Raw genomic sequence first — 21,126 nt, 5'->3', positions numbered from 1 at the left:
TGTTTTACCCCAAATGTCTCTCCCGTAACTTGCCAGCAAACAACACACATTGTCCAAGGGGCTCCTTTACTCACTGCAGCTCGGGGGGCTGCTCTCCCCTGTGCTAGGCAAGGCAGAGCTGTTGCCACCTCCTCAGCTTGGCTGCCCAAGTTCTCTCCGCTCCTTCCCAGAGTATTTCCTTGTTCCATCAGGCTATAGGGCTATTAGAGTTATTTTGCTGGCCAGCTGTCGTATTCCTCACGTGCCTTGCACTCGGGGCCCTGTGATCTTCATGCTAAAAGCAGGGTTGGCTTTACAGCCCAGCTGCTCATGGTCTGGGAAGGAGCTGACTTCAAACAGCAAAATCACACCTTAAAAATAAGGGAGGGTGAAGCACCATATATTCAGCTGCTTTGTTCCCCCCGGGGCTTACAGAGAGCTGCTTTCCCCACGCTCTTACTATCATATTTGCTGAGGCTTCCCGTATTTCCCTTGCTGCACATAATGGAGCATACATTGGCTGTACATGCAAACCCACGTATTTTTCTGTGGACAGTTAGATAAGCAGTTAGCAGTCCTCAAACACCAATTCACTATGAATTATAACCTCTAATATGGTCTTCCCATGCCTGATGAGCCCTTTTCAGACTCAGGTTGGTATCTGGTCATGTTTTAGGACAAAAAATGAGGAAAGATGCAGTTCTCATCCTTGCAGTGAAAATGCTCCAGAGGAATTTTTGGACTGTCAGTTGTGAAATCAGGATTAATTCTTCAGCATTAAGCTGAGATGCAGTAGACAGACGAGACTAGCTTTAGTCTGAATACTTGACAGGTGCAATGAAAAGGTGATAGAAATGCTGTTCTGAGACACTTGGAAAGTAGAAGATCTATATATACACATACATACATACACATACACACACACACGGAGACACCCTTTTGAGTAGCTGCAGGGAAAGAACTAAATGCAGGGCATTAATCCCAACTGATACAGGCAGCAGTGTGGCTTGATGGGGAGTGGAAAACGCTGTTCAGGGCCCTGCGATAGAGAAGAGGGTGTGGAGCTGCTGCAGCTCAGCCTGTCTCTCCCTGGGATGACATCCTGCTCCACTGGAGCCATGATTCACCCCCTGCCCACACTCACATGTTATCTCCCCACTTTCTCTGCAGGCTGAGCTGCCTGGGATTGCTGTCATTCTTGGTCTTTTTATCCAAAATTATTATAGCTCCTGGAAAACCCAGAAACAAGACACGATGAGGCAGAAAACAGCAATTTTAAGCTGTTGCTCACAAGCAGGAGGTCTGAGGCAGCTCTGACTAGAGAAAGCACCTCCTTTTTTGGTAGCATATAATCAACGTGATAAATTCCACTATAATCTGTCAGGGGCCAAGGGGGATGTTTCTGTGCTTTCCATGCCTGGGGGATCAGAGCGGGCTGGGCGTGCTGCGTGTGGGGCACACAGCCTGCCTGGCGCCGGCCCTGGGAAGAAGCTTGCAAAGTGAGGATCCAGCTCTTCACGCCGGCAGGACATGCTCTGACCCCTGACTTTGTCTTGCTGCTCTCGGAGGACAGGATTCACCATACAGAGATAAAATCCTCCTTTTCGGCTGCTCGCTGAGCCAGGCAGAGGCTATCCTGGGCACTTCCCAGCCAGATAATCAGCTAGGGGAGCAGCAGGCAGCTCCTGGCAATGGGTGGATGCTTTCTTAAAGGTAAAAAAGTAATCTGGAAGTGGACTGGATGTGGGGGTCTGCTCCCTCCACTAGTAAGGAAGGACTGAGCTGGATGCACACCAATGTGTTACCAAACAGGTACGGATGGCTCCTGCATGCTCAGCTCTCCCCCAGCACCTGGGACCGACACAAGGGAACAGCCTGGGGGCGTTAGAGGTGACAAGGCATCTCCCAGTTTTGCTCTTCTCCTGCCCTCCAGAGAAGCTGCTGGCTGCTACATGGTTGCTGCGTAGGGTTTGAGTACTGTGATTCCTGCAGGTAAAGGGATGGTGAGGCCAGGAAGACCCTGACCTGGGTTGCAGAGGCTGCGCTGAGGATGCTGTGGGTGGTGGGGAGCTGAGCCAGCTAGGCTGGGCCACCGCTGCCAGCCACCGCAGCCCCAAGGCTAGCAGGGCTCTACCACGAGCCCTCCTGGGCACAGAGAGGAGTGAGGCCAGGGAGGCCATGGGGCAGCCCCCGAGCTCCACACATGGAGCTGTGACAGCAGGCTGAGCAGCACAACTCAGGGACCCCCTACTGCCCTGGGGATGCAAGCTGTATGGCAGCTTTGCCCAGCTCCCTCGCTCTGCAGGACACGCCTGACCTCTGCTCCTGTCCCCCTGCTTGCAAAGTTGTCCAGAAGTGTTTAATTTGGGGAGACTATGATCAGCACAGCTGCAGTTTCAAATCTGGCACCTCCAGCACACCACGTGTTGGCCTTGGCATCCCGGGGCGGCTGTGGTGCAAGACAGAGGGCTGCTCTGCCTGGCCAGCAGCCTGGCTGCAGCAGGGATGCTGATGCCCTGCGCTGGGTCCCTCCATCACTGAGATCACTTATTACAGCAGCAGCCAGGTGATGAACATGTGGCTTACAGACACGGCAGGTGTTTTAAGTACATCTCCCCCAGCACACGCACATTCCCAGGACACGAAGGGAAGGCACTGCTGCTCGCAGCCCTCCACAAAGTCACGCTGAGGGTTTAGTAACACCATGACAAAGCACAGCCTGGAGGAAAGGGCCCAGCCACAACAATAACATCTAACTTTGCCTAGAGTATTTCTGAATTTATCATTTATCCACATGGCTGGCAGTGCCTGGGAGCTCAACACAGAGAAAAACTTGGCCCTGGCTGCAAAGCAGGAGACAAATACCAGCCGCCTTGGGAGAGCCCAGCGCATGCAACCCACAACACCAAAGTCTCTCCCAGCCCACAGCCTGGGGTCTGCCAAGCTCAGCAGTAAAAAAAAAAAAAAAAAGTTCAGGCAGGTTTGAGGGAGGCAGGAAGGTGATCTCTGCACTTTAGACATGAAACATATGAGAGGAAAAATTTCTTCCAAGGCTAAGATCTGTTCAAAAAAGAGAATCCTTTTGCAAAAGGAAAATGCTGGTCTTTTCTTATATGCATATAAAGTCAACACTTTGCAGGCAGCACTTGAATCAGGGCCACACTTTTTTATTTACTACTGGTTGTGCTGTCAGCTCCCAGTGCCCCTGCAGAAAGCAGCCTGTGCAAAAAACAGCAGAGGAGAATGTCTGGAGATAGAAGAGGTCAGGGTGAAACTGAAACAGAGGCCCACGGATTTTACAGCACTCAGCAGCAGAACTCAAAATCCCCTTTTCAAGGGCAGCGCTGGACAATGAGCCACAAATGTTAAACACATCTAACCAGGGGCAATAAACAGAAAGAGGGGCCTTTACAAACCCACGCTGGTGCTCTCCATCCCAGGCGAGGCAGTACCGCCCGGGACAGCGCTTCCTAGTTTCACCCTGAGCCATCTCCCCAGGCAGCACGGTTAAAAATAGCTCCAGTGAATTCTTTGCAAGGAGGAGCAGCAGCCCTGTGCCCGAGCCGAGGGGAGGCATGTGGGCAATGCCTGCAGCCCCAGCCCAGCCTTGCTGCCGCTGCCTCCCAGCAGCACCGGCTGGGTCACGGTGGCTCCTCCAGGTCCATGCCGGGCAGGGAAGCTTCACACCCCAGCTGAATGGGTGGGAGAGGGACAGTTAAATGCATCTGCTGTTTTATTTGCTTCTCTGCCACGGCTCTAATGCTCTAATTGCTTTTTTACTAGTGCAGGACAGAGCACCATTCCTGGCCATCTCCCAGAAATGCTGCCCAAATCATTCCTCTGACTGCTACTAAAATCCCCTGCGGACACACAAGCCGCAGCTGAACACCATGATAACAGGTGAGACCCAAAGCCAAGCCAACATGCCTGTCTCTTTGGACAGTTTATGTGGTTTTGCACATCTATGTTGGATTAGACTGTAAATGAGATTGGAATTAGCAGAGAATACTGCAAATTCCAGATGGGGCTGGGGTGCCTGCAGGTGCAGCAATGACCTTGCGGCTAGAAATAGGGGAAGAACTTAGCTCTCAGCCCAAGCTATTGCACATTTGTTTATTAAGGGAAAGACAGACTTGTCCAGCGCTGTCCTTCCTTCTCCAGGATCTCCTTCCTCCCATTGATTCAGCAAACCCTGAGCAAAGACCAGCTGAACACTTTTTTCTTGCCATTCTTGATATCATCAGCTGCCTAAAAGGCCAATTAAGCAAATGTAATTCATCAGTCAGCTCTAGGAATGGAGACTTCTGCTAAACTCCCCTCTCCTGGAAACTGGCTTTTCCAGCCCCAGCCAAGTCCCTGTTCCAGCATCCAGCAGCAATAATTTCGTCCTTCTGAAGAAGCATAAGATAACAGTTTGTCTGCAGCACTCAGACGGGATAGAGAGAAAGCTGCAGAAGTCCTTTTGTTGATGGCAACATGGTCCCTTCTGCATTCACATTGCAAAGGGCAAGGACACACAGACCTGACCAACACAAGTCTGTGTTGGTGGCTGGACTAGATGACCTTTAAAGGTCCCTGCCAACCCAAACCATTCTATGATTCTATGACCTGATCAGGACAGACACTTCCTGACTTCTCTGTTTTCCATGCTGCCTTTGGACTTGTGTCACCTCTACAGCAGAAGCATCCTTTTCTTCCTGCTCAGTCCCAGTCCATCTCCTTTGTGCCTCTCCCTCTGCTTCCATGTGCATGCAGGTAACAGCAAAGCTCTGCTACCCTCATTAGCTGGTGACCAGCCCATCGGACTGAATATCCTTTTTCAGTCCATCTTTCGTGCCACTTTTCCTGCCCACAGCCAAACCCATCTGTGTGTCCTGCCCCACAGGCATCCTGCCCCAAGAGCCAGCTGTACCATTCATCCTCCTCTTGCTCCATCACTCATGTGCATGTACCCACGCAATTTAGACTCTGACATTGTTGGGGTGCATGAGGCTCCTGGTTTATCTTATGGACTCTGTACCTGCCAGGTGTGATCTAAATTGTGAATTAAGCATAAACCAACACAAACTGCCTCCACACCACCATAAAAGAAATCCAAAATGAGAAGCCATCCTGACCTTGCAGGGCAGCTCTGCCCTTCAGCCTCCTTTCTGTGGCAGATGGCTTATGAGATGCCCCAGGCTTTTCACTCATGGTACCAGCACTTACACAGAAGTGGTAGCACTCTGTACGTGCCCAGGCTACTTAGCTGGATAAATCAGACCTTTTCTCTATCCTTCCATAAAAAAGGCATGAACAGGCCATTCAGCCAGGAGAAAAGCATCCTTTTCTGTGCAGTACTTCAGGAGCACAGGCCTGGCAGAGCTCCCTGCCACCTAACGAGCTCAGCAAGCATTAGCCTTTATGATTACTTGGTGAATTTTTTAAATACCGAAATGTTATCCTCAGCCCTAAATAGCTCAGAGCCACTTGCATCTTTCACCAAGGGATACTTCCCCTTGGAACAGTTAAAGTGATATTAATCTTACAGCAGACAGATCTGCAGCTGTCTTCAATAAGACGACAACCTACGCACCCCGGCTCTGTGTATGGGAGATTTGCTCAATTAAACTCCACCGGCCTGATGGCCCTGTGAGCTGAGTGGGACTGGGTGGGCAGCTCGCCGCCAGGGCTGGACTGTGCCAGCCCGCACAGCAGCCCATGGGCTGCGATGAGCTGGCCGGGCTAGCAGAGCCCGCAGCTGCTCTCTGTTTCCCCCGCAGCCCTCGGATGCCAACCGGCAGCTGCCTGGAGCCGGCTCTAAATGGAGCAGCACAAGCCAGAGCCTCCTGGCTCCCAGAGCTGCTGGCCACTGGTCTGGTAGCATGGCCCTGAGGCCACTGCACTGGCCCCAGACCCACTGGTCCAGTAGCATGGCCCTGAGGCCACTGCACTGGCCCCAGATGAGCAGGACAGGCAGCTCCTCTCCCTGCCGGAGCCTGCTCTGCCTGCACAGTCGGGCTGGGAGCAGCTTGTAAGAGCATCCACAGAGATATCTTGGGGAGAAAAAAAAGGGGATTTGCAGCTGCCAACTGGACTCCTTCCTCCTTCCCCTGGTTTTCAGGTCCGCTGTCCTCCATGCTGCCCTGCATGCGGATGAAGCGGAGCCTGGCAGAGCCAGTCTCCCAGAGCAGCACAGCCTTGGGACTACGCACAAACACCACTGACCTATTCCAGCTTCCACCACACCATTACCAAAGGGGTTCAACTAATACTCTGGGGACCCTTGTTTAATTAGCTACCACTGCGAGATCAAAGCAGCTGGGTTATCCCACCGATAAGGGCATCAAAACATCTTTACAGCACATATGCAATCGGGGTCTTCCAGCTTTTCATCCCCCACGTGCTCCCGCCTCCCTGCCTGTAGCTGCACTGAGCAGGCAGGGACTGCTTCCCACCCTGCCCAGGGGAAGGAATTCCCACTTCCAAGAAGACACCAGGGCTGCAGCATTCTTTTGTTGTGAAGGAGCCCTGCCTGATCCAGGAGCTCCTGCCCAGTCCCAAGCTCTGTCAAATGGATAGCATCCACAGACCGAGTGTGTTTTACCCAACTGCCACCTCCATCAGTCTAAAACGGGTCGAAATGTGTGTCTTCCCTCTAAGATTGTTAGCTTTTTCAGTGAAAAGTTTTAGCAACTTCTAACTTCACTTTTCCAGATTTCAGCAATCCAAACCAAAAGTGAGGAACTGCAGTATCTGTTTATGATCTTTTTCCCAGTTAAAAAGGAAAAGAAGGATTTTAAAAAAAAGGAAATTAAACAGGCAGATTCCTTAAAATATTGTATTTGGTCAGAAGCCAAATTATTCATCAAAATTTAAGACAGAAGCCTTTTTGTCCCAGTCCTCTAGGTCTCTCAAGTTGACATTCACAGATCCAAGGTCCAGGAGAAATAAAAGGGAGCAGGGAGCTGTGAGGGCTGCCAGCCCACTGCCCAGGCAGCAGCACCCGCATCCCTGTGCATCTGCACCCAACCCAGCCAGATGGGACACCAGGTCCCTCCTGGCACTCACCGAAGGCTCAGAAGGCCTTGCAGGAGCAAAACGACTAAAACTAAGACTCAGAAAGCCAAAGGGCTCTGACTCAGCACCAGGATAAGCTGAAAAAAATGCACCTCCTCCAGGAGGAGGGAGGTTTTCTGTATCTCAGGCTTTATGTTTAAATTGGACTTTTTACTTAAATGCATTTTATTTTTCAAGATATGCTTATTTCACATTCCACTGAAATGATGATAACCTCCAACCAAAGCCTGACTGAATCTGATGATTTGAAAGCTCAGCTCCCTGCTGGCTGATTTCAAGCATTCGGATGGGAGTCAAAGTCTTCCTGCTCCATGCAGCAGCAGATCAATTGAACGAGAAGCTACCATTTTCCACAGTTGTTTTTGCAGATTAAAGTCACACTTCGTTTTTCCCTTTCTGTGTTTGTAAGCTGTTGAGATAAGGGTTTCCCACAAGGTCAGAATGAACAGCCCATTAATTCCACTTTCCCTGCGTGGCTGGCTCTGAGTCATACCCATGCCTGGGGCTGACATCCTGCTATTCAAACTCTACTCCTCTTGAGGGGATCCCTGCAAGCCACAGCCCCACTTGCTTCAGCCCCAAAGACCCAGAAAGCCCTGGAGAAGGCAGTTTGCTGCCCAACAGATGCTTTCTCCATGGAGTTACGGAAAGCACATGCTCCCTCTTGCCCTTATAGGGCATGAAGCGCCTAAGGAAATTAATGTGAGGCGGATGGAAAATAGATAAAGCTGTGTGCACCCTCCTCTGGAGTCAAAACACATCTCAGCGTAATGAGCACAGTGGGCCAAAAATGTGTCAGTGCTGGAGCCGCAGCCAGCCTGGGCTGGGGACGAGGCCATCCTGGGGAAGGGCTACAAGAAAGGGGTGAAGGCATCACGCCATCACTCGTTCCACGGCACTGAACCCCTCCAGCCCACAAGGGCCCACATAGCAGGGGCAGTCCTGCAGCTGGGGCAGGTGTCTGATCCTGGTACTGGGCCCTAACCCTGGGGCTCACTGTCCCCATGGCCACACGGGAGCAGGAACGGAGAGGGACTCGGCCAGCCCCTGCAGCCTGCTCCCTGCCTGGCTCCAGCAGCCAGGACTGCAAGGGTGAGCTAGAAGGAGGGGTGAGCCCAGGGGCCATTTGGGGTGGGACGAGGGTCAGGCAGCAGTGGGAAACAGGCAATACTTCTGCAGAGCTGGAGAATGGTGCTCTGGGGCAGCAAAACCACAAAATCCCAGCTCACCCAAGCCCAAACCAGCCCTGCTCAGTCTTGATCACAAGGCTGTAAAGACCAAGCCCTGGCTCTGGGACAGGAGCTAAGCATCCCCATCTCCAGGATGCAAGTGACACAAAGTCCCTGAGCTCTTGATCCAGGGTGCAGGGAGGCTTGGGTGGAAGCATTACTCCTAACCAAACCATGCGGGGTGACAACGTGACGCCATGGCAGAAGGCAGCCAGGGGCGTTCTTGCTTCAAGAGCTTTGAGGGAATCCCAAGCTGAAGTGGTCCTGGCCGCAGTGGCATGGACCAGGCAGGTTTCCCCTCACTGTCCCTGGACACTGACCTCGGTTTGTGCTGATAAGCCACACAGAGGAGGTCATGCCTGCTCAGGAGCTGCAAGGGGAAAAGGTCTTTATTCACCTGGTTTCATGGGAAGGAGGGAGCACTGCTGGCACCAGAACCTCGCGGGAAGCAGGAGAGTCCCAGCCCTGAGCTTTGGTTGGTGTGGAAAAAGATGCCAGCAACTGGATTTCTATTAACCAAAAGTGAATGAAACAAGATTATTCTCTTTATAAACACACTGAGCTCTGTAAGAAATGTCTTTGCTGGGAGAGCAGGACCAAGGAACGATCCCTCACTGCTCCGTGTTGGCCCCCAGCTATGGCAGGAGCTGCACAGCTGCCCTCATTTCTCCCTGCCACGCGTGTGCTGGCTCTCTCCGAGCCCTGCCTGTGGAAGCAGAGATGCTCGTTCCCACTATGGGGGCTGTGGGGCAGCCAGAACACCCAGCTGTCCAGGACCTGCCCTCGGCTCCTGCCACTCGACCGCCTCCAGGCGTGGCTGCACCTTGCTCGGTCTCAGCTCCCCCTGCCCCCACAGGGAGTTGCAGGGTGGGGGGATTTTAATGAAGCTGGGGTAGTCCTGTCGCCCCCTTCTGCACTCACCTATCTTTTAAGTCCCCTGAGAGGTCAGGCTGCAGCATCTTTGGTGTCTGATCATACAGCTGCAGAAATGCTGCTCCCAAGTCCTGTGTCTCTCCCTGGCAGCTCCTGCTTGGAAGCAAATCACAATATCCCACCCGGGGCCAGGACAAACTCTCCCATCTCCTGCCTGCTGATACCTCCTTGTTACACACCCCATTCACACCCCATTACATGGGGGTGTGCAGTCCTGGAGCAGAGAGATTGTGAAGCTGGGACAGCAGAGGAGGAGCAGCTGCTCTCCTAAGCAGGGAGTCCACCTGGCAGGGACTGCCTTGAACCACCACTGCTGCCCACTCTTGCAGGGTGGCCATGAGCATCCTGCCCTACAGCCTCACACCAAAAGCTCTGGGAATGCACGGGACTCCCATCCATGCCTCTGGCTAAAAGCCTGAGGAACGCAGAAATCAAAACATGCTAAAAAAAAAAAAAAAAAAATCCTAAAAATCTTTCAAAGCAAACCCTGAGTCTGATTCAACCAGACCTGAAAACCCCAGCTCCGAACTCTCTGGCCCTGGGAAAGCTGAGCTGCACCATTAGCCCCAGGATGGTTGCGGCCACTGCAGCCACCAGCCCAGCCCTGGCCACACACTGTGCCTCCCCAACCAGGTGCATCAGGAAGCCATCACTTTTGCTGCCCACCTTCCGCACCAGTGCCATAAACCCCCAGGAGCACCCAGGAGGAGGGCAGGAGCTTGCCGGGGCAGAGCCGTGCCAAATAAAGCACCTTATCGGTGGAAGTGCACAACCCAGCTCCAGCGGCGTGGGCTGCCACGGGCCTTGGCTCTCAGCTGTCGTGCTGGGCAGCGCTGATAAAACCCTGCTCTGCCTGCCCTTATTTAGTCAGGAGGCTCTGCTGACTCCAGCAATTTTGGGACGTCATTTGCACCACACACCCGCATTCCCTGAGGAGATGCTCGCTGTCGCCTGGCCACGCAGGCTGGAAATGCTGAGCACAGGGAGACAGCGGCAGCACTGCCGGGAATGTGGCTGGGCAGGGGAGGTTTGGAAAGCGATACGGGAGCCGTTAAGCACTCTTGTTATTTGAAGGGAGAGCTAAGATGTGCCCCAAAGACGTGGGCATGGACAGCTCACACTATGAGTGATGCCCACGTGTTGCTGCCAGGGAAGCTGCACCGATGTGATTTCTGACACCAAGCACCCACCGTAGCTCGGCATCACTTTAACACAGCCCAGGCTCAGCACGGTGACTAAACCCTACTTTAACAGGAATTAATGCCTCACATTTCAGAATGCAGTTCAGAAATTATTGCAGTTATCTATGCAAGCAGGAGTATTGCAGGACCTCTATAGATACTACATTAAACCCAAAGATAAATCCAAAATGCATTCACTTTTAGTTGTACTCTCCAGGCATGAAACACCCAGCTGCACAGGGGCTTCAGGGCCAGTGTCTGAAGACAAACAGGTGAAGGACAGCAACCATTATTACCTCTATTATCTTGCTTTCCTATCAATCCCACAACACCTGGCAGCTATATCTGAGGTGTTATTACCAGGACATACACCCATCAAACAATCTCAGAGCATGGCCAGACCCATGCCTTGCAGGATGCGTGGCCAAGTCCCTCCGTTGATTTTGATCCAAGTCACTGGGAAGCACAACTGCCTGCAGAGGCAGATGGTGGCAGACACTACTGCAGTGGGACGGAGGTGGGATTTGCAGTATTTACACTCATTTTGTCCCCCAAAAGCGACAGTGTGGAGGAAACCCCCTGTATGAGCTGCCTGGCTCAGTACAGCTTTCAATAAAATCAAAGGTTCCCCCTGGAGCTGGTCCTGCCCTTCCTCTCATTTATTTTATTTTAATCTGTTCTGAAGACATGAAAGCTGACCATTTCCATGCTCCTGCTGCCTGCTTTCAGTGGGACAATCCTCCCCACGTGACAGGCAAACACATACTGCGCAGGAAGGTGCTGCCGCTCCCCAAGCACCCAGGGGTGCAGAGCACCCCGTTTGGCACTAACCCATATGCCCCAAAAACTCCAGGGCAGCCATTGCACACCTCAGGGTGGCTTTTAACCGGCTTGCTGATGGCTTGGTGGTGGCTGTCCCCTCCTTGCGGGGGCTGGCAGGGGACAGACCTGCTGGCTTGTCCTCCAGCCAGCTCGTCTACTTAAGCACTGGGGAGATGATGTCCCAGCTGCAATCCCAGGACCTCACTGTCTTTCCCACCCAGCCTAACATTTTTTCAAAGGAGCCCCCAAACAGGGCAGAGGGAGGGAAAGGGGGAGGGCTGGGGCGAGTGCCTTCACCTGGCACTGTGGGAACAGCCGCACTCCTGCTCTTATGGGAATCCCTCGGGATCACAGCAAGACAAGTCCCAGGGCCCCAGCAGCACAGGGCACAGCTAGCCACCACCGTACGGGGTGTGTTAACCCACCCCCCCACCCCCCCCCCATCTGTAGTTACCCCTGGGCAGGAGTAAAGCCATGTTCACTGGCTGCCACAGAGGCTGCGCTCCGAGATGACTTTTCTCCCGAGTGACAGCAGCCGGGGTGAGGATTCATCACGCTTTGACTTCCATTAGCTCCATCCCACCAGCTGATCCCAGCGCTGCCAACAGACATGCCCCCGGCGTTTCTGCCTGACATCGGAGCAGCGCCAAGGGGCTTTGCCTGGGGTGAGGGGGCAGCCGGCTGACTCTGTTCTGGACAGAATGCCCCCATGCCAAATGATTTTTACTAAAACAATGAAAAAATAATGAAAAAAAAAAAAAAAATCACTGTTCACTCTGCCAGCAGCAAGGCGATGCCAGCTCTGTCCTCAGCTTCTTGCACAATGGGGAAAGCGGCTGGATTGCTGACCCGGGGGGATTCGGGATGGAGCTGAGGAGGCCAGGCAGTGCCGCAGGGCAGGCAATAGCTGGCAGTGCCCACGGCACCGGCTGGAATGCCCAAACCAAGCAGGCAGGCGGGACAGGAGCTGCAAAGCAGCCCGGTGCCTCAGACGCCCTCGGAGCAGAGCGTGGGATGAGGGAGGTTTGCTGACCGTGGCTGACCATCACCCTCGGCCATCGCGGCTCTCCCGCCCGTCTCTGCCCGGCAGCTCACAGGCAGGGCACCCAGCAGCGCTGCCGGTAGCCGCCTGCCCGCGCACGCGCCTGGCATTCCTGCGGTGCAACAGGCCGAGGCAGCTTCCAGCACTTGGGCTTGTTTTCCTCAGGATTTCTATCTCTAAAGTGCCTTTTATGGTGCAAAAGAGTGAAATCTGGTCTTCTCCTGACATTTCCCCCCAGAGAGCGGAAGGCTGGATGTTACGGTAGTTTAGCTCTGCAAGGGGCTACCCTGAGGGCCAGGAGCAAACGAAACCCAAACATCCAGATACAACAGCACAGGTACGCGGAGGCGGTCGGGCGTCTGCACAGCCCGGCTGCTGTGTCCTGCTACTCAGCTCCTAGCAATAATATTACACACAGATCCATCACATCTTCCCCCAAAAAAGGATTTGTGTAGCCTCAAAGACGTTTCTTTGGGTAAGGTACACACTGCCATCCAAGGAGAAATATAAACGCTCCGTCTAGAAAACTCCACCCTGTAGTTATGTGCTAGGGCCGTGCTAATGATAGTACAGCCTTTTTATAAACCGTAATAATTGATTTTCACAATCTGTCTGCAATTACTCTCTGTTCTGAGTGTGGAAACTGAGGCAAGGTTCAAGGCTGAAAAGAAAGTCTGTGGCAGAGCTAGGGTTTAACCTAAGGACCCTCTCGATGCAAAATTATCTATATGTACTCTCAGCCCCAAATCTGAGCTGAAAGGAGGAGGAAGGAAAGCATGAGAAGGATTTTCACAAGGCAGCACATAGAGAGAGTGGCTCTGCCCAGAGCCACATACACCAGGAATAAACACAGATGGAAATGGTGAGTTGTAGTTTACGGGACGGAGGAGCCCGAATGCTCCTTTTGCAGCAGGGCCAGCTCAGCGCAGGCAGCACCGCAGGGACAGGACCGGGGCACCGCACCGCAGTGGAAAGCAGCATTCTGTCCCCCCGCCACCACAGCCGCACTCGCAGGGTCTGCTAACGGAGGACTCCCTGGAGGAAACCGGCTTTAACGTCTTATTTCCTCCAGCTCCAAAGTTTCCTTAATAGGAAATTATTCCCCAGCTGCGCTGGGGAGGGATGCGGTCTCCCGCCAGGGCAGCAGGCGCATTCCAGCCCCTGACGGAAAACACTGCAGAGCCGCCTTTGATCCAAAGTGTAAATAGTGTATAATAAAAAGAGGTTTGTGTAAACTGGCCAAGCTCTTGGGGAGCAGCTTTTGCAGCTCCAGCCTCCTTATCTACAGGTGCCCAGTGCCAGGGCTGTACACTTTTCCTGGACACAATAAAGCTGGTGACGGGCTGAGCCTGCCCTACCGGGAGGATCCAGTGGACCCCATGCTGCCCCAGCCTATTATTTATATCCTAGCTGGCCCTGCGCACTGTTCCACTTGCAGTTCTGCCATTTTTCCTCTGCTGGTCTCTGAGGCAACTGGGTTTTGCTAAAATAACAATCACACTTCCCAGAAAACTTTAGAGCAGAAATGGATGCTGAGAGAGTAGAGACAGCGTTTCTCAGAGCAGAAAGATGGGGTTTGGGAGCAGGCACCCTCCCTGCTGCCATTATCACCCATCTCTGCCTTAATGAAGTAACTGATAATTAAAAAGCATTTGAATAGAACACGGCAGGACAGCCATGGAGTTGCAGCCACTGCCCAGCAGCTGGGCATAGCCTGAACAAGGCAAGGTTTTGATGGAGAGGCAAGGTGAAACCTCGAGGTGTGTCACAACCACACTTCCCCCAGGAAGAGGAGAGGAGCAAAGGCTTTGACCCTGCCTGACGATCCTGGTCTCTGCTGGGCTGGGTCCAAGACTGGCAGAAATGCTGTGGGACGAGAAGCGTGCTGCCTGTGCAGCTTGGACACAGGCAGGGATGCGAGCAGGAGAAGAAGTTTATTCCCTGCCCCCTTCCCAACAGACCCTAGAGCCACTCTTTATCTCTTCCCTCTTCCATCCCAGGCGGGAAGGTGGAGCAATTAGCACTTTCCTTTCCCACAAATTTCTAACATGGCTAATTCTGAGCAGAGCCTACCTGTCTGATCCCAACGCACCGGGCAGTGCAGCGGCAATGTGGTTCCTGGCAGTGCCCACAGATCTGTGGGTGCAAGGGACACCAGTGCAGTACGAGGCTGCCATGTGCTCGCAGCAGCCCCTTGCACACTCCTCCCTCACATGCCCCTGTGGCACACATCCCCAGGCACGCTGTCAGCCCCCTTCCTACTGCTGAGGTCTGGCCAGGACAAACTGGGGGACAAAAGGGGGCAAACCCAGCTGAGCCCCCCGTGCTTCCTCCTTCCCTGACATCCTAAAGCATCACAGGCTACAGAATCAGGCTGTGTGCCACAGGTTTGGGCTCGGTGCTCCAGTGTGGGCTCAGCCACCCACCCTGGCTCTGGCTATTGCCTCCTTCGTGGCAGAAACAGTCAGAGCCTGTCCGAGGGCAGCTGGGTTGTGGGGGGAAGATGGGGCTCCCCAGGGCAGCCTCCTCCACTGTTTGGTACCCGCTGCAGGTCCTGCCTCCAGGTTCACAGCATCCCAGCACAGCAGTGCTTGTCCCAGAAAGCTCATTATACCAAGCCACTAAAAATAAGCAACAACCCTAATGCATCCCATAAACTCCCCACAGAGCCACACCAGGGACTCTGGGGCTAAAGCTATGCTCTGCTGCAGACCCAGTTTATCTGGGACACATCTCACTTGCTGCTCATAAGCCTGCTGGATTTACCACAGTCAAACCCCACTGTTTCTCATCCTGCCCCATCTAGGACCCAGTGACTCCAGCAGCCTGGCACAGCACCAGGGTGCTCCCCATCCCACCAGCTCACGCTCCCCATCCTGCTGAGCGCCAGGGCTAGGGCCAGTCCCTGCTGCCCAGCAGCTCCCCCCTGGACCAGGGCTGCAGGGGGACAGGGGAGAGGGTGAGAAAGAAGACAGGTCCTGAATGCTCCTGACCTGCCACGAGGGCCCTTGGCCCCATTCTGCCAGCATTTAGTACAAAGAAGTAAATAGAAATTGCGGAGAGCGGCACCGGTTGCCACTGCTACTGCACAGCGAGGAGGCATGCAGCATGGCTCCAGAGGGACACGTGGGATGGGGAGAACCACCACCACCACAGGACCTGTGCATTGGAGCCCCAAGCACCCACCTGGATGCTGCAATCTCTGACTTCTGCCGGGCGATGGCCGCAGCCCTCTGAGCCCCCTCCACACTCCTGTCCACCTTCTGCCGGATCTTGGCGCTCTTGAGGGGTATCACGCGCTTCTTCATGCCCTTGACAAGGACGTTGTGGCGGTACTTGCCCTCCTCCTTCTTGCCGTCGGGCAGCGTGGTGCAGCCATAGCCATGCCGCAGGTTGTCCAGCCACTCACCTTCGTACTTCAGCCCGCTGGAGCGCTCGCTGACGCCAAAGCCGGCCCGCTTGTCGTTCTTCCACTCACCCATGTAGGTCTCAGTGGTGGTGGCATCGATGTCGGACTCGAAGGGGGAGTACTCCTCACCCTCGGCACCTTCGCCCAGGCTGACGGTGGAGGTGGCATCGCTGGCGGCCGAGCTGATCCCGCTCTCGCTCTTGAGGAAGCTGACGCGGCTCTTCTGGCTGGCCAGGGATGACTTGGACTCGGACTTCTTCAGCTTCCCCAGCAAGGAGCCCCTGCGGAAGAGCCCCCCCTTCTTGGGCTTGCCAGCCTCCGCCTCCGCGTAGAGGCTGAGGGCGAAGCCCCCGCGGGTGATGGTGGGTGAGAGAGGCAGGCTCTCAGGGTTGCCGGCGGGGGAGTCCTGCTGGGGCAGGGTGCCATTGCTGTGCTCGCTCCGCAGGGAGGAGAGGGAGGTGCGCAGTGGGGAGCGGACCACGGAGGCCATGCCGTAGGGCACGCTCTGCCGCACGCCATAGCCATGCCGCATGCCGTTGGTGAACTGGCCCTGGTATGTGCCTGCGGGAGAGAAGAGGGACGGGGTGAAAAGGCAGCTTGCTGCTGGGTGAGCCAGTAAAGGAAGGTGGGCTGCAGGGTAGCGCTGCCCTAGAGCAGACGCACGTGCCTTCCCTCCAAGGCAGGAGCCTCAACTCCACTAGTGCTCACCCCCATGCAAAACCAGCAGTCCCTAGGGAGCAGAGGACACAAGCCTGAGAGCTGCTGCTGGCAGGTGATAGCTCCCTGGAAAGGGGCTGGGGACCCAGGGGACACTGGTGCAAACCCAAAGCCGCTTACGGGACAGAGTCTGGATTTGCATCCAGAGCACGGAGGCAGCCCTGCAGGGGTGGAGTTTGTGCTGTGCCGATGGCGCCAGCAGCCCCGGTGGACACGTGAGCTGTGGTGGCACAGCTCCCCTTGGCTTGGTGACAGTCTCTTTCAGCCCATTCTGCAGTTCGTCACTCACAGGCTGCCAGAGCCGGCTCTAGACCCCCAAGTCGGGTGCCTGGCCATATCACAGGCTGTCCCGGTGCCTGCAGCCACATATCTGCTTGGCCCTGACATACAGGCTGTCTGTGGTCCCAAGACCAAGGCTTGTGCCACACTACACCAAGCAAGAGAGGGGCAAAAAAAGAAGAGAGGAGAAGAACTGAGAAGCTCTGTGTGGGGTTCCTCCAGCTCTGCCCCAAAAGATGCTGCCCTACGATACTCCTCCAGACCCAGCTCCAGTGTCATATGATCACAGCGTCATATGATGGGGGACATAGAGAGGATCATGTTCACCATGGCCAGGGCTGCACCCCAGGTACAGGGCCCTGCTAATAGCCAGCAGGACCTTGGCAGCGACACCTTGGGCAACTGGGAAAAGCACACCACTCCTCTTCAGGCCCTTTCCAGGTCTGCACATTTGCAGGTTCCAGAAGAGGGAACTGGAAACCACTGCTCTGATTTTTCTCACCAGGATGTCAAGAGACTTAAATTAGTAGCATCAAAGCCCCCTGCAAGAAGTGCTCCTAGGACGAGCAGGAGGGCTGGCAGGGCAGCCTTTGCCTACAGCACCTGCACTCTCACACCAGCACAGCGGGCTGCAAGGGTCAGAGCATCCCTGCTGAGCCCTGTGGGATGGGACGGGTCAGGACGGGACAGGATGGCATGGGATGAGATGAGCCATCTCCCCAGCCTGGCTCCCCTCAGTCTGCAGATGCGGTTGCCTCAGAAACCAGAAAACCACCCAAAACAAAAGCTACATTCAGCTCTGCCCCTGGCACTACAGGACTTGGAACGGGCCAGCTTGCCCCAGACCAGCACCCTGCAGGGCAGATGCCACAATAGCCCCCCATCCCGGAGTATGGGCAGAGGGTGCTGTGGGAGCACAAACGCGCTTGGAAAGGCCACCCCACTCCTTTACTCTGACACGTGCTGCTTCATGGAAGTGAAGAGCCAGCCATGCTGGGGGCATTTTCATGGGCATCTGTCCTAAACCTGGTTTTCACTAAGCAGTGACCTACCAGGAGGCACAAATTTTGGGGAGAACAAGCACTCCCAGGGTCCTGGGGAGGCTCAGCAGGGCTGGGCTGAGGCCAAAGGGGTGACCTATCTTCAAGGCATTCATCTGCCCCCTCAGACACCGTCACTGAGACCAGGGATGACCCTGCTCCCCAGGGAGCAAATCCAGTTCCTTCTTTGGCAATTGTGGGAGTGCATATTTTACGGTCTCCCAGGCCACTTCTGCAGCATAATCTCTCCTCCCAAGCTTCAGGTTTCGTTGAAATCCTCTTTGGACCTGCCTGTGGGGTGTTAACTTACAGCACTGGGGGCCAGGAAAGACAAGAAGTGCCCGAGCAGGCAGCAGCTGCTGCCCCAGGGTGAGCCGCCCCCCGCCAGCCCCTGCCCACCCTGCGGCACATGGGATTTTGGGCTCCTGCAAACAGTTGGTCTCCTCTACCAAAAAAAGTAAGGGTTCAGGTAGTGCAGAGCATCCGCAGGCTGTGGCTAGCCACGGGGAGCAGTCTGCCAGAGCAAGGGGCCATTGCCCAGTTTCTCAGCAGAGCTTGAAGCTCCATTAGGAAAAATAAGGTGGGCAGCACAGGTTAGGGGGCTGGGTGTGAGCTGGGAGCCAAGGACTGTCGCTGAAGATGCCCAGGCATCTGGCTGTGTTCCTCACTGTGCTCCCAAATCCCTCTCTGTACAATGGTGATGAGGCTTCCCAGCACGAAGTGACGTTACGGAGACCCCTATACTGCCCCCACATCCCTCCCCAGCGAGAGCTGTTGAAGTCAGTGCTCCATCCCCGCCCCCAGCCAGACAACAGGGGTGACACACGATCGGGGTGACATTGGTAGTGCTGCCACGTTAACACCCTGGAAAAGGAACTCTGGAAAAGCTTCGCAGGTTTAGGGGACTTGGCCGCTCCTCGGGGGCCAGGCTGAAGAAGCTGCTGCCCTCAGCAAGTGCCCGTCCCCTCCATTCCCCTGAGCAGCACTGGGGCCACCTGGGTGGGAGAAGCCATGTGGCACAGCAGGTCTTCTGGGAGCAAAGGCTGAGGTGCCACTTCCCGGCGACACCCATGGCTGCCCTCAACACGAGCTCTCCAGGCTGGTCTCCCACCTGATTTCAGCCTGTACAGCACAGGCAACATCGTCCCTACGGCACGTGGTGTGACCAAACCGGCCAGCTCTGCCTGGCTTGATGGGGGGCACCGACACAGCACACTGCCACAGCTGCCCAAGCACTGGGGGGGTCAGCAGGCACTGCCGTGCCCGTCCTGCTGTGATTCAGTGCCTGGCTGAGGCCTCGTGCCAGGGCAGAGCCATAAACCACCCCTGGAGCGGAGCCAGAAGCTGCTGAGAGCAGCTGGAGGCGCCGGCGGCCGTGCATTGGGGCACGCAAGGTTTGAGTTGAGCCAAGCCCCAGCTCACCACCACGTCCCAGTGCAGCCAGTTCAAGAGAGAACAGGGCTGTGCAAACCCCCTCCGTACCATGGGCGGTCACTGAGCAGGGCTGCACGTCCCTGAGCCACCGCTACCCCCTGAGTATCAACAGCAGCCTGGGCAAGGGGGAACAGGCAGGACACAAAGCTGCCAGCCAGGCACTCACACGTGTCTGAGATTCTGTAAAAAAGAATTAAAAAAAGCAATGGATGTGAAAAAAAGCAAAACTAAAAATCCCTATTTAGGATGAAAATGGGACAGAACCCCCCTTCCCTGTCTCCCCAGGCCTGCCTGATTCAATAAGGTGGTGGGACAGAGCCACCTAACCCCATCGCGGGGTGATTACCAGGGGACAGGACCCCAACAGTCCTTTATCCTGCATTTTTTCTTATTATAATGACAAAAAGCACTGCTTTCTCTGCAACCCCCAGACATGCGGTTGATCACCTTTGCCTGTCCCCCAACCAAAGCCAGGGGGTGGCCCTGCTGGGCTATCATCATAGGATGGGAAGGATAAAATTGTGGGATCAATGAAAGTGGTATCCCTGCAGCCTCCACCTCCAAACGCGCCAGCAGGGTGGTAGCACCCCATTTCACCCTGGCAGCAGGATGGGATGGTGCCCGGAAGCATCAAAGGCAAAAGCTTCAGCTCCTGGTGCACACCCAGCCCGCTGTCAGCAGCATCACATCTCCCCTTCCCAACACGCCTCGAAGCTCTAGTATAATTAGTGATGAATGTAAATAATACAAACAACCAGGTAAATAATGCAAACAACTCAAATCATATCACTGCTCTATGATCCCCTGCTGTTACCCAGATACTGTGATGACAGATGTGTTCGAAGAACTCAGTGTAAAAGGCCAGGGACATTAAATCCATGCACAGTACCACATATGAGACAGACCAGTGAAAACCTGGTGTTTCTTTTTGATGCCAAAAGTTCTATCTGGTGGGTTCTGTTAGAAAAGAAAGGCAGGGGAAAAAAACAAAACAGCGAAGGGTAAAAAAATTCACAGCATTAATTCACGGGTCAAATTTAGCCACGCAGCAGCTTTGCTACAGAGGCAGCAGACACAAACCAGCACCACCTCTGCTCATCCAGAGCCTGTTCCTGCTTCCCCGACAGCAGGAACATGCTGCTGCTTCTGCCCCAGCCCCTTCCCACTGCGCCTTCCCCGCCCCAGGCACCCAAGGAACTGGTGCTGCTTCATATCACCCCGTTTCATCTCTCCCAGTAAAGCACACTTTCACATTTCTTTCCCCTTTCTTGTGGTCTTGTGATCACTGAATGGTCTAATTGTTTCCACATGCAGTTAATTCTTTTAGCACCCTAGAGACGGAGTTGCAGCATCAAAAATAAGTTGGTTTTCAGCTGCTTTGACTGCAAGTGAGGTGGTGTTGTACCCCTGCCACCCCCCTGATATACATAAACAGTTATTTGTATAGCAAAGCTAGCTTTGGGTCAGATCCTGGGTATGCAGCATGATTCGCTGTTAGCAGCGTGGTGTTTTTCTACAGTAAGACTTGACTGGGTCAAGCACTTGGAGTCAGAAGCATGGAAGTGTCCCCCAAATGAGGCCGCCTTTATAGCAGAGACAAAACTTACAGGCGGAAGCCGAATAACTAGGTGTTTACTCATGGCTTATGTTGCAAAATGTTGAGTTTCCTCATGTGGTGCCTTCCACGACCCCAGTCACTTCCCACTGTAGCTGCCACATCCCGCCCCTGTAAAGGGCTCTAAGCTCTTTCCTGGTGACAGCAGCAGGCACACACGTATATTCAGCTTGGACACCCAAGGCAATATATCGTGATGTTACTCTCTGTCCAGCCACACCAGGAGCTCTGAACCCTTTGGCTGGTTTCAAACAACATTACAGAAGGCGAGCTCTTTAAGCCACTGGTCTCCCGTAGCTTTAACAGAAATGGGTATTTGGTAGTGGAGAGAAAAAGCAAGTGACCCATGCAGTGCCTGGGCTAAACCATACCATGAGTCCACTTCTT

General features: G+C 54.4%; 1 protein-coding gene across 1 annotated transcript in view; it reads right to left on the bottom strand.

Moving 5' to 3' along the window:
- Positions 1-21,126, bottom strand: part of JPH2 (junctophilin 2) — a 34,329-nt gene that overhangs the window by 9,678 nt on the left and 3,525 nt on the right. The window contains exon 2 of the mRNA XM_055722894.1: positions 15,432-16,215. Coding sequence (XP_055578869.1) covers positions 15,432-16,215 — 784 coding nt within the window. The remainder of the gene's footprint in view (positions 1-15,431; positions 16,216-21,126) is intronic.

This window comes from Falco cherrug, chromosome 10, assembly GCF_023634085.1.
Source record: "Falco cherrug isolate bFalChe1 chromosome 10, bFalChe1.pri, whole genome shotgun sequence".
Classification (NCBI taxonomy): domain Eukaryota; kingdom Metazoa; phylum Chordata; class Aves; order Falconiformes; family Falconidae; genus Falco; species Falco cherrug.
Note: the sequence above shows the minus strand (reverse complement) of the source record. Positions and strands in the feature narration are given on the sequence as shown.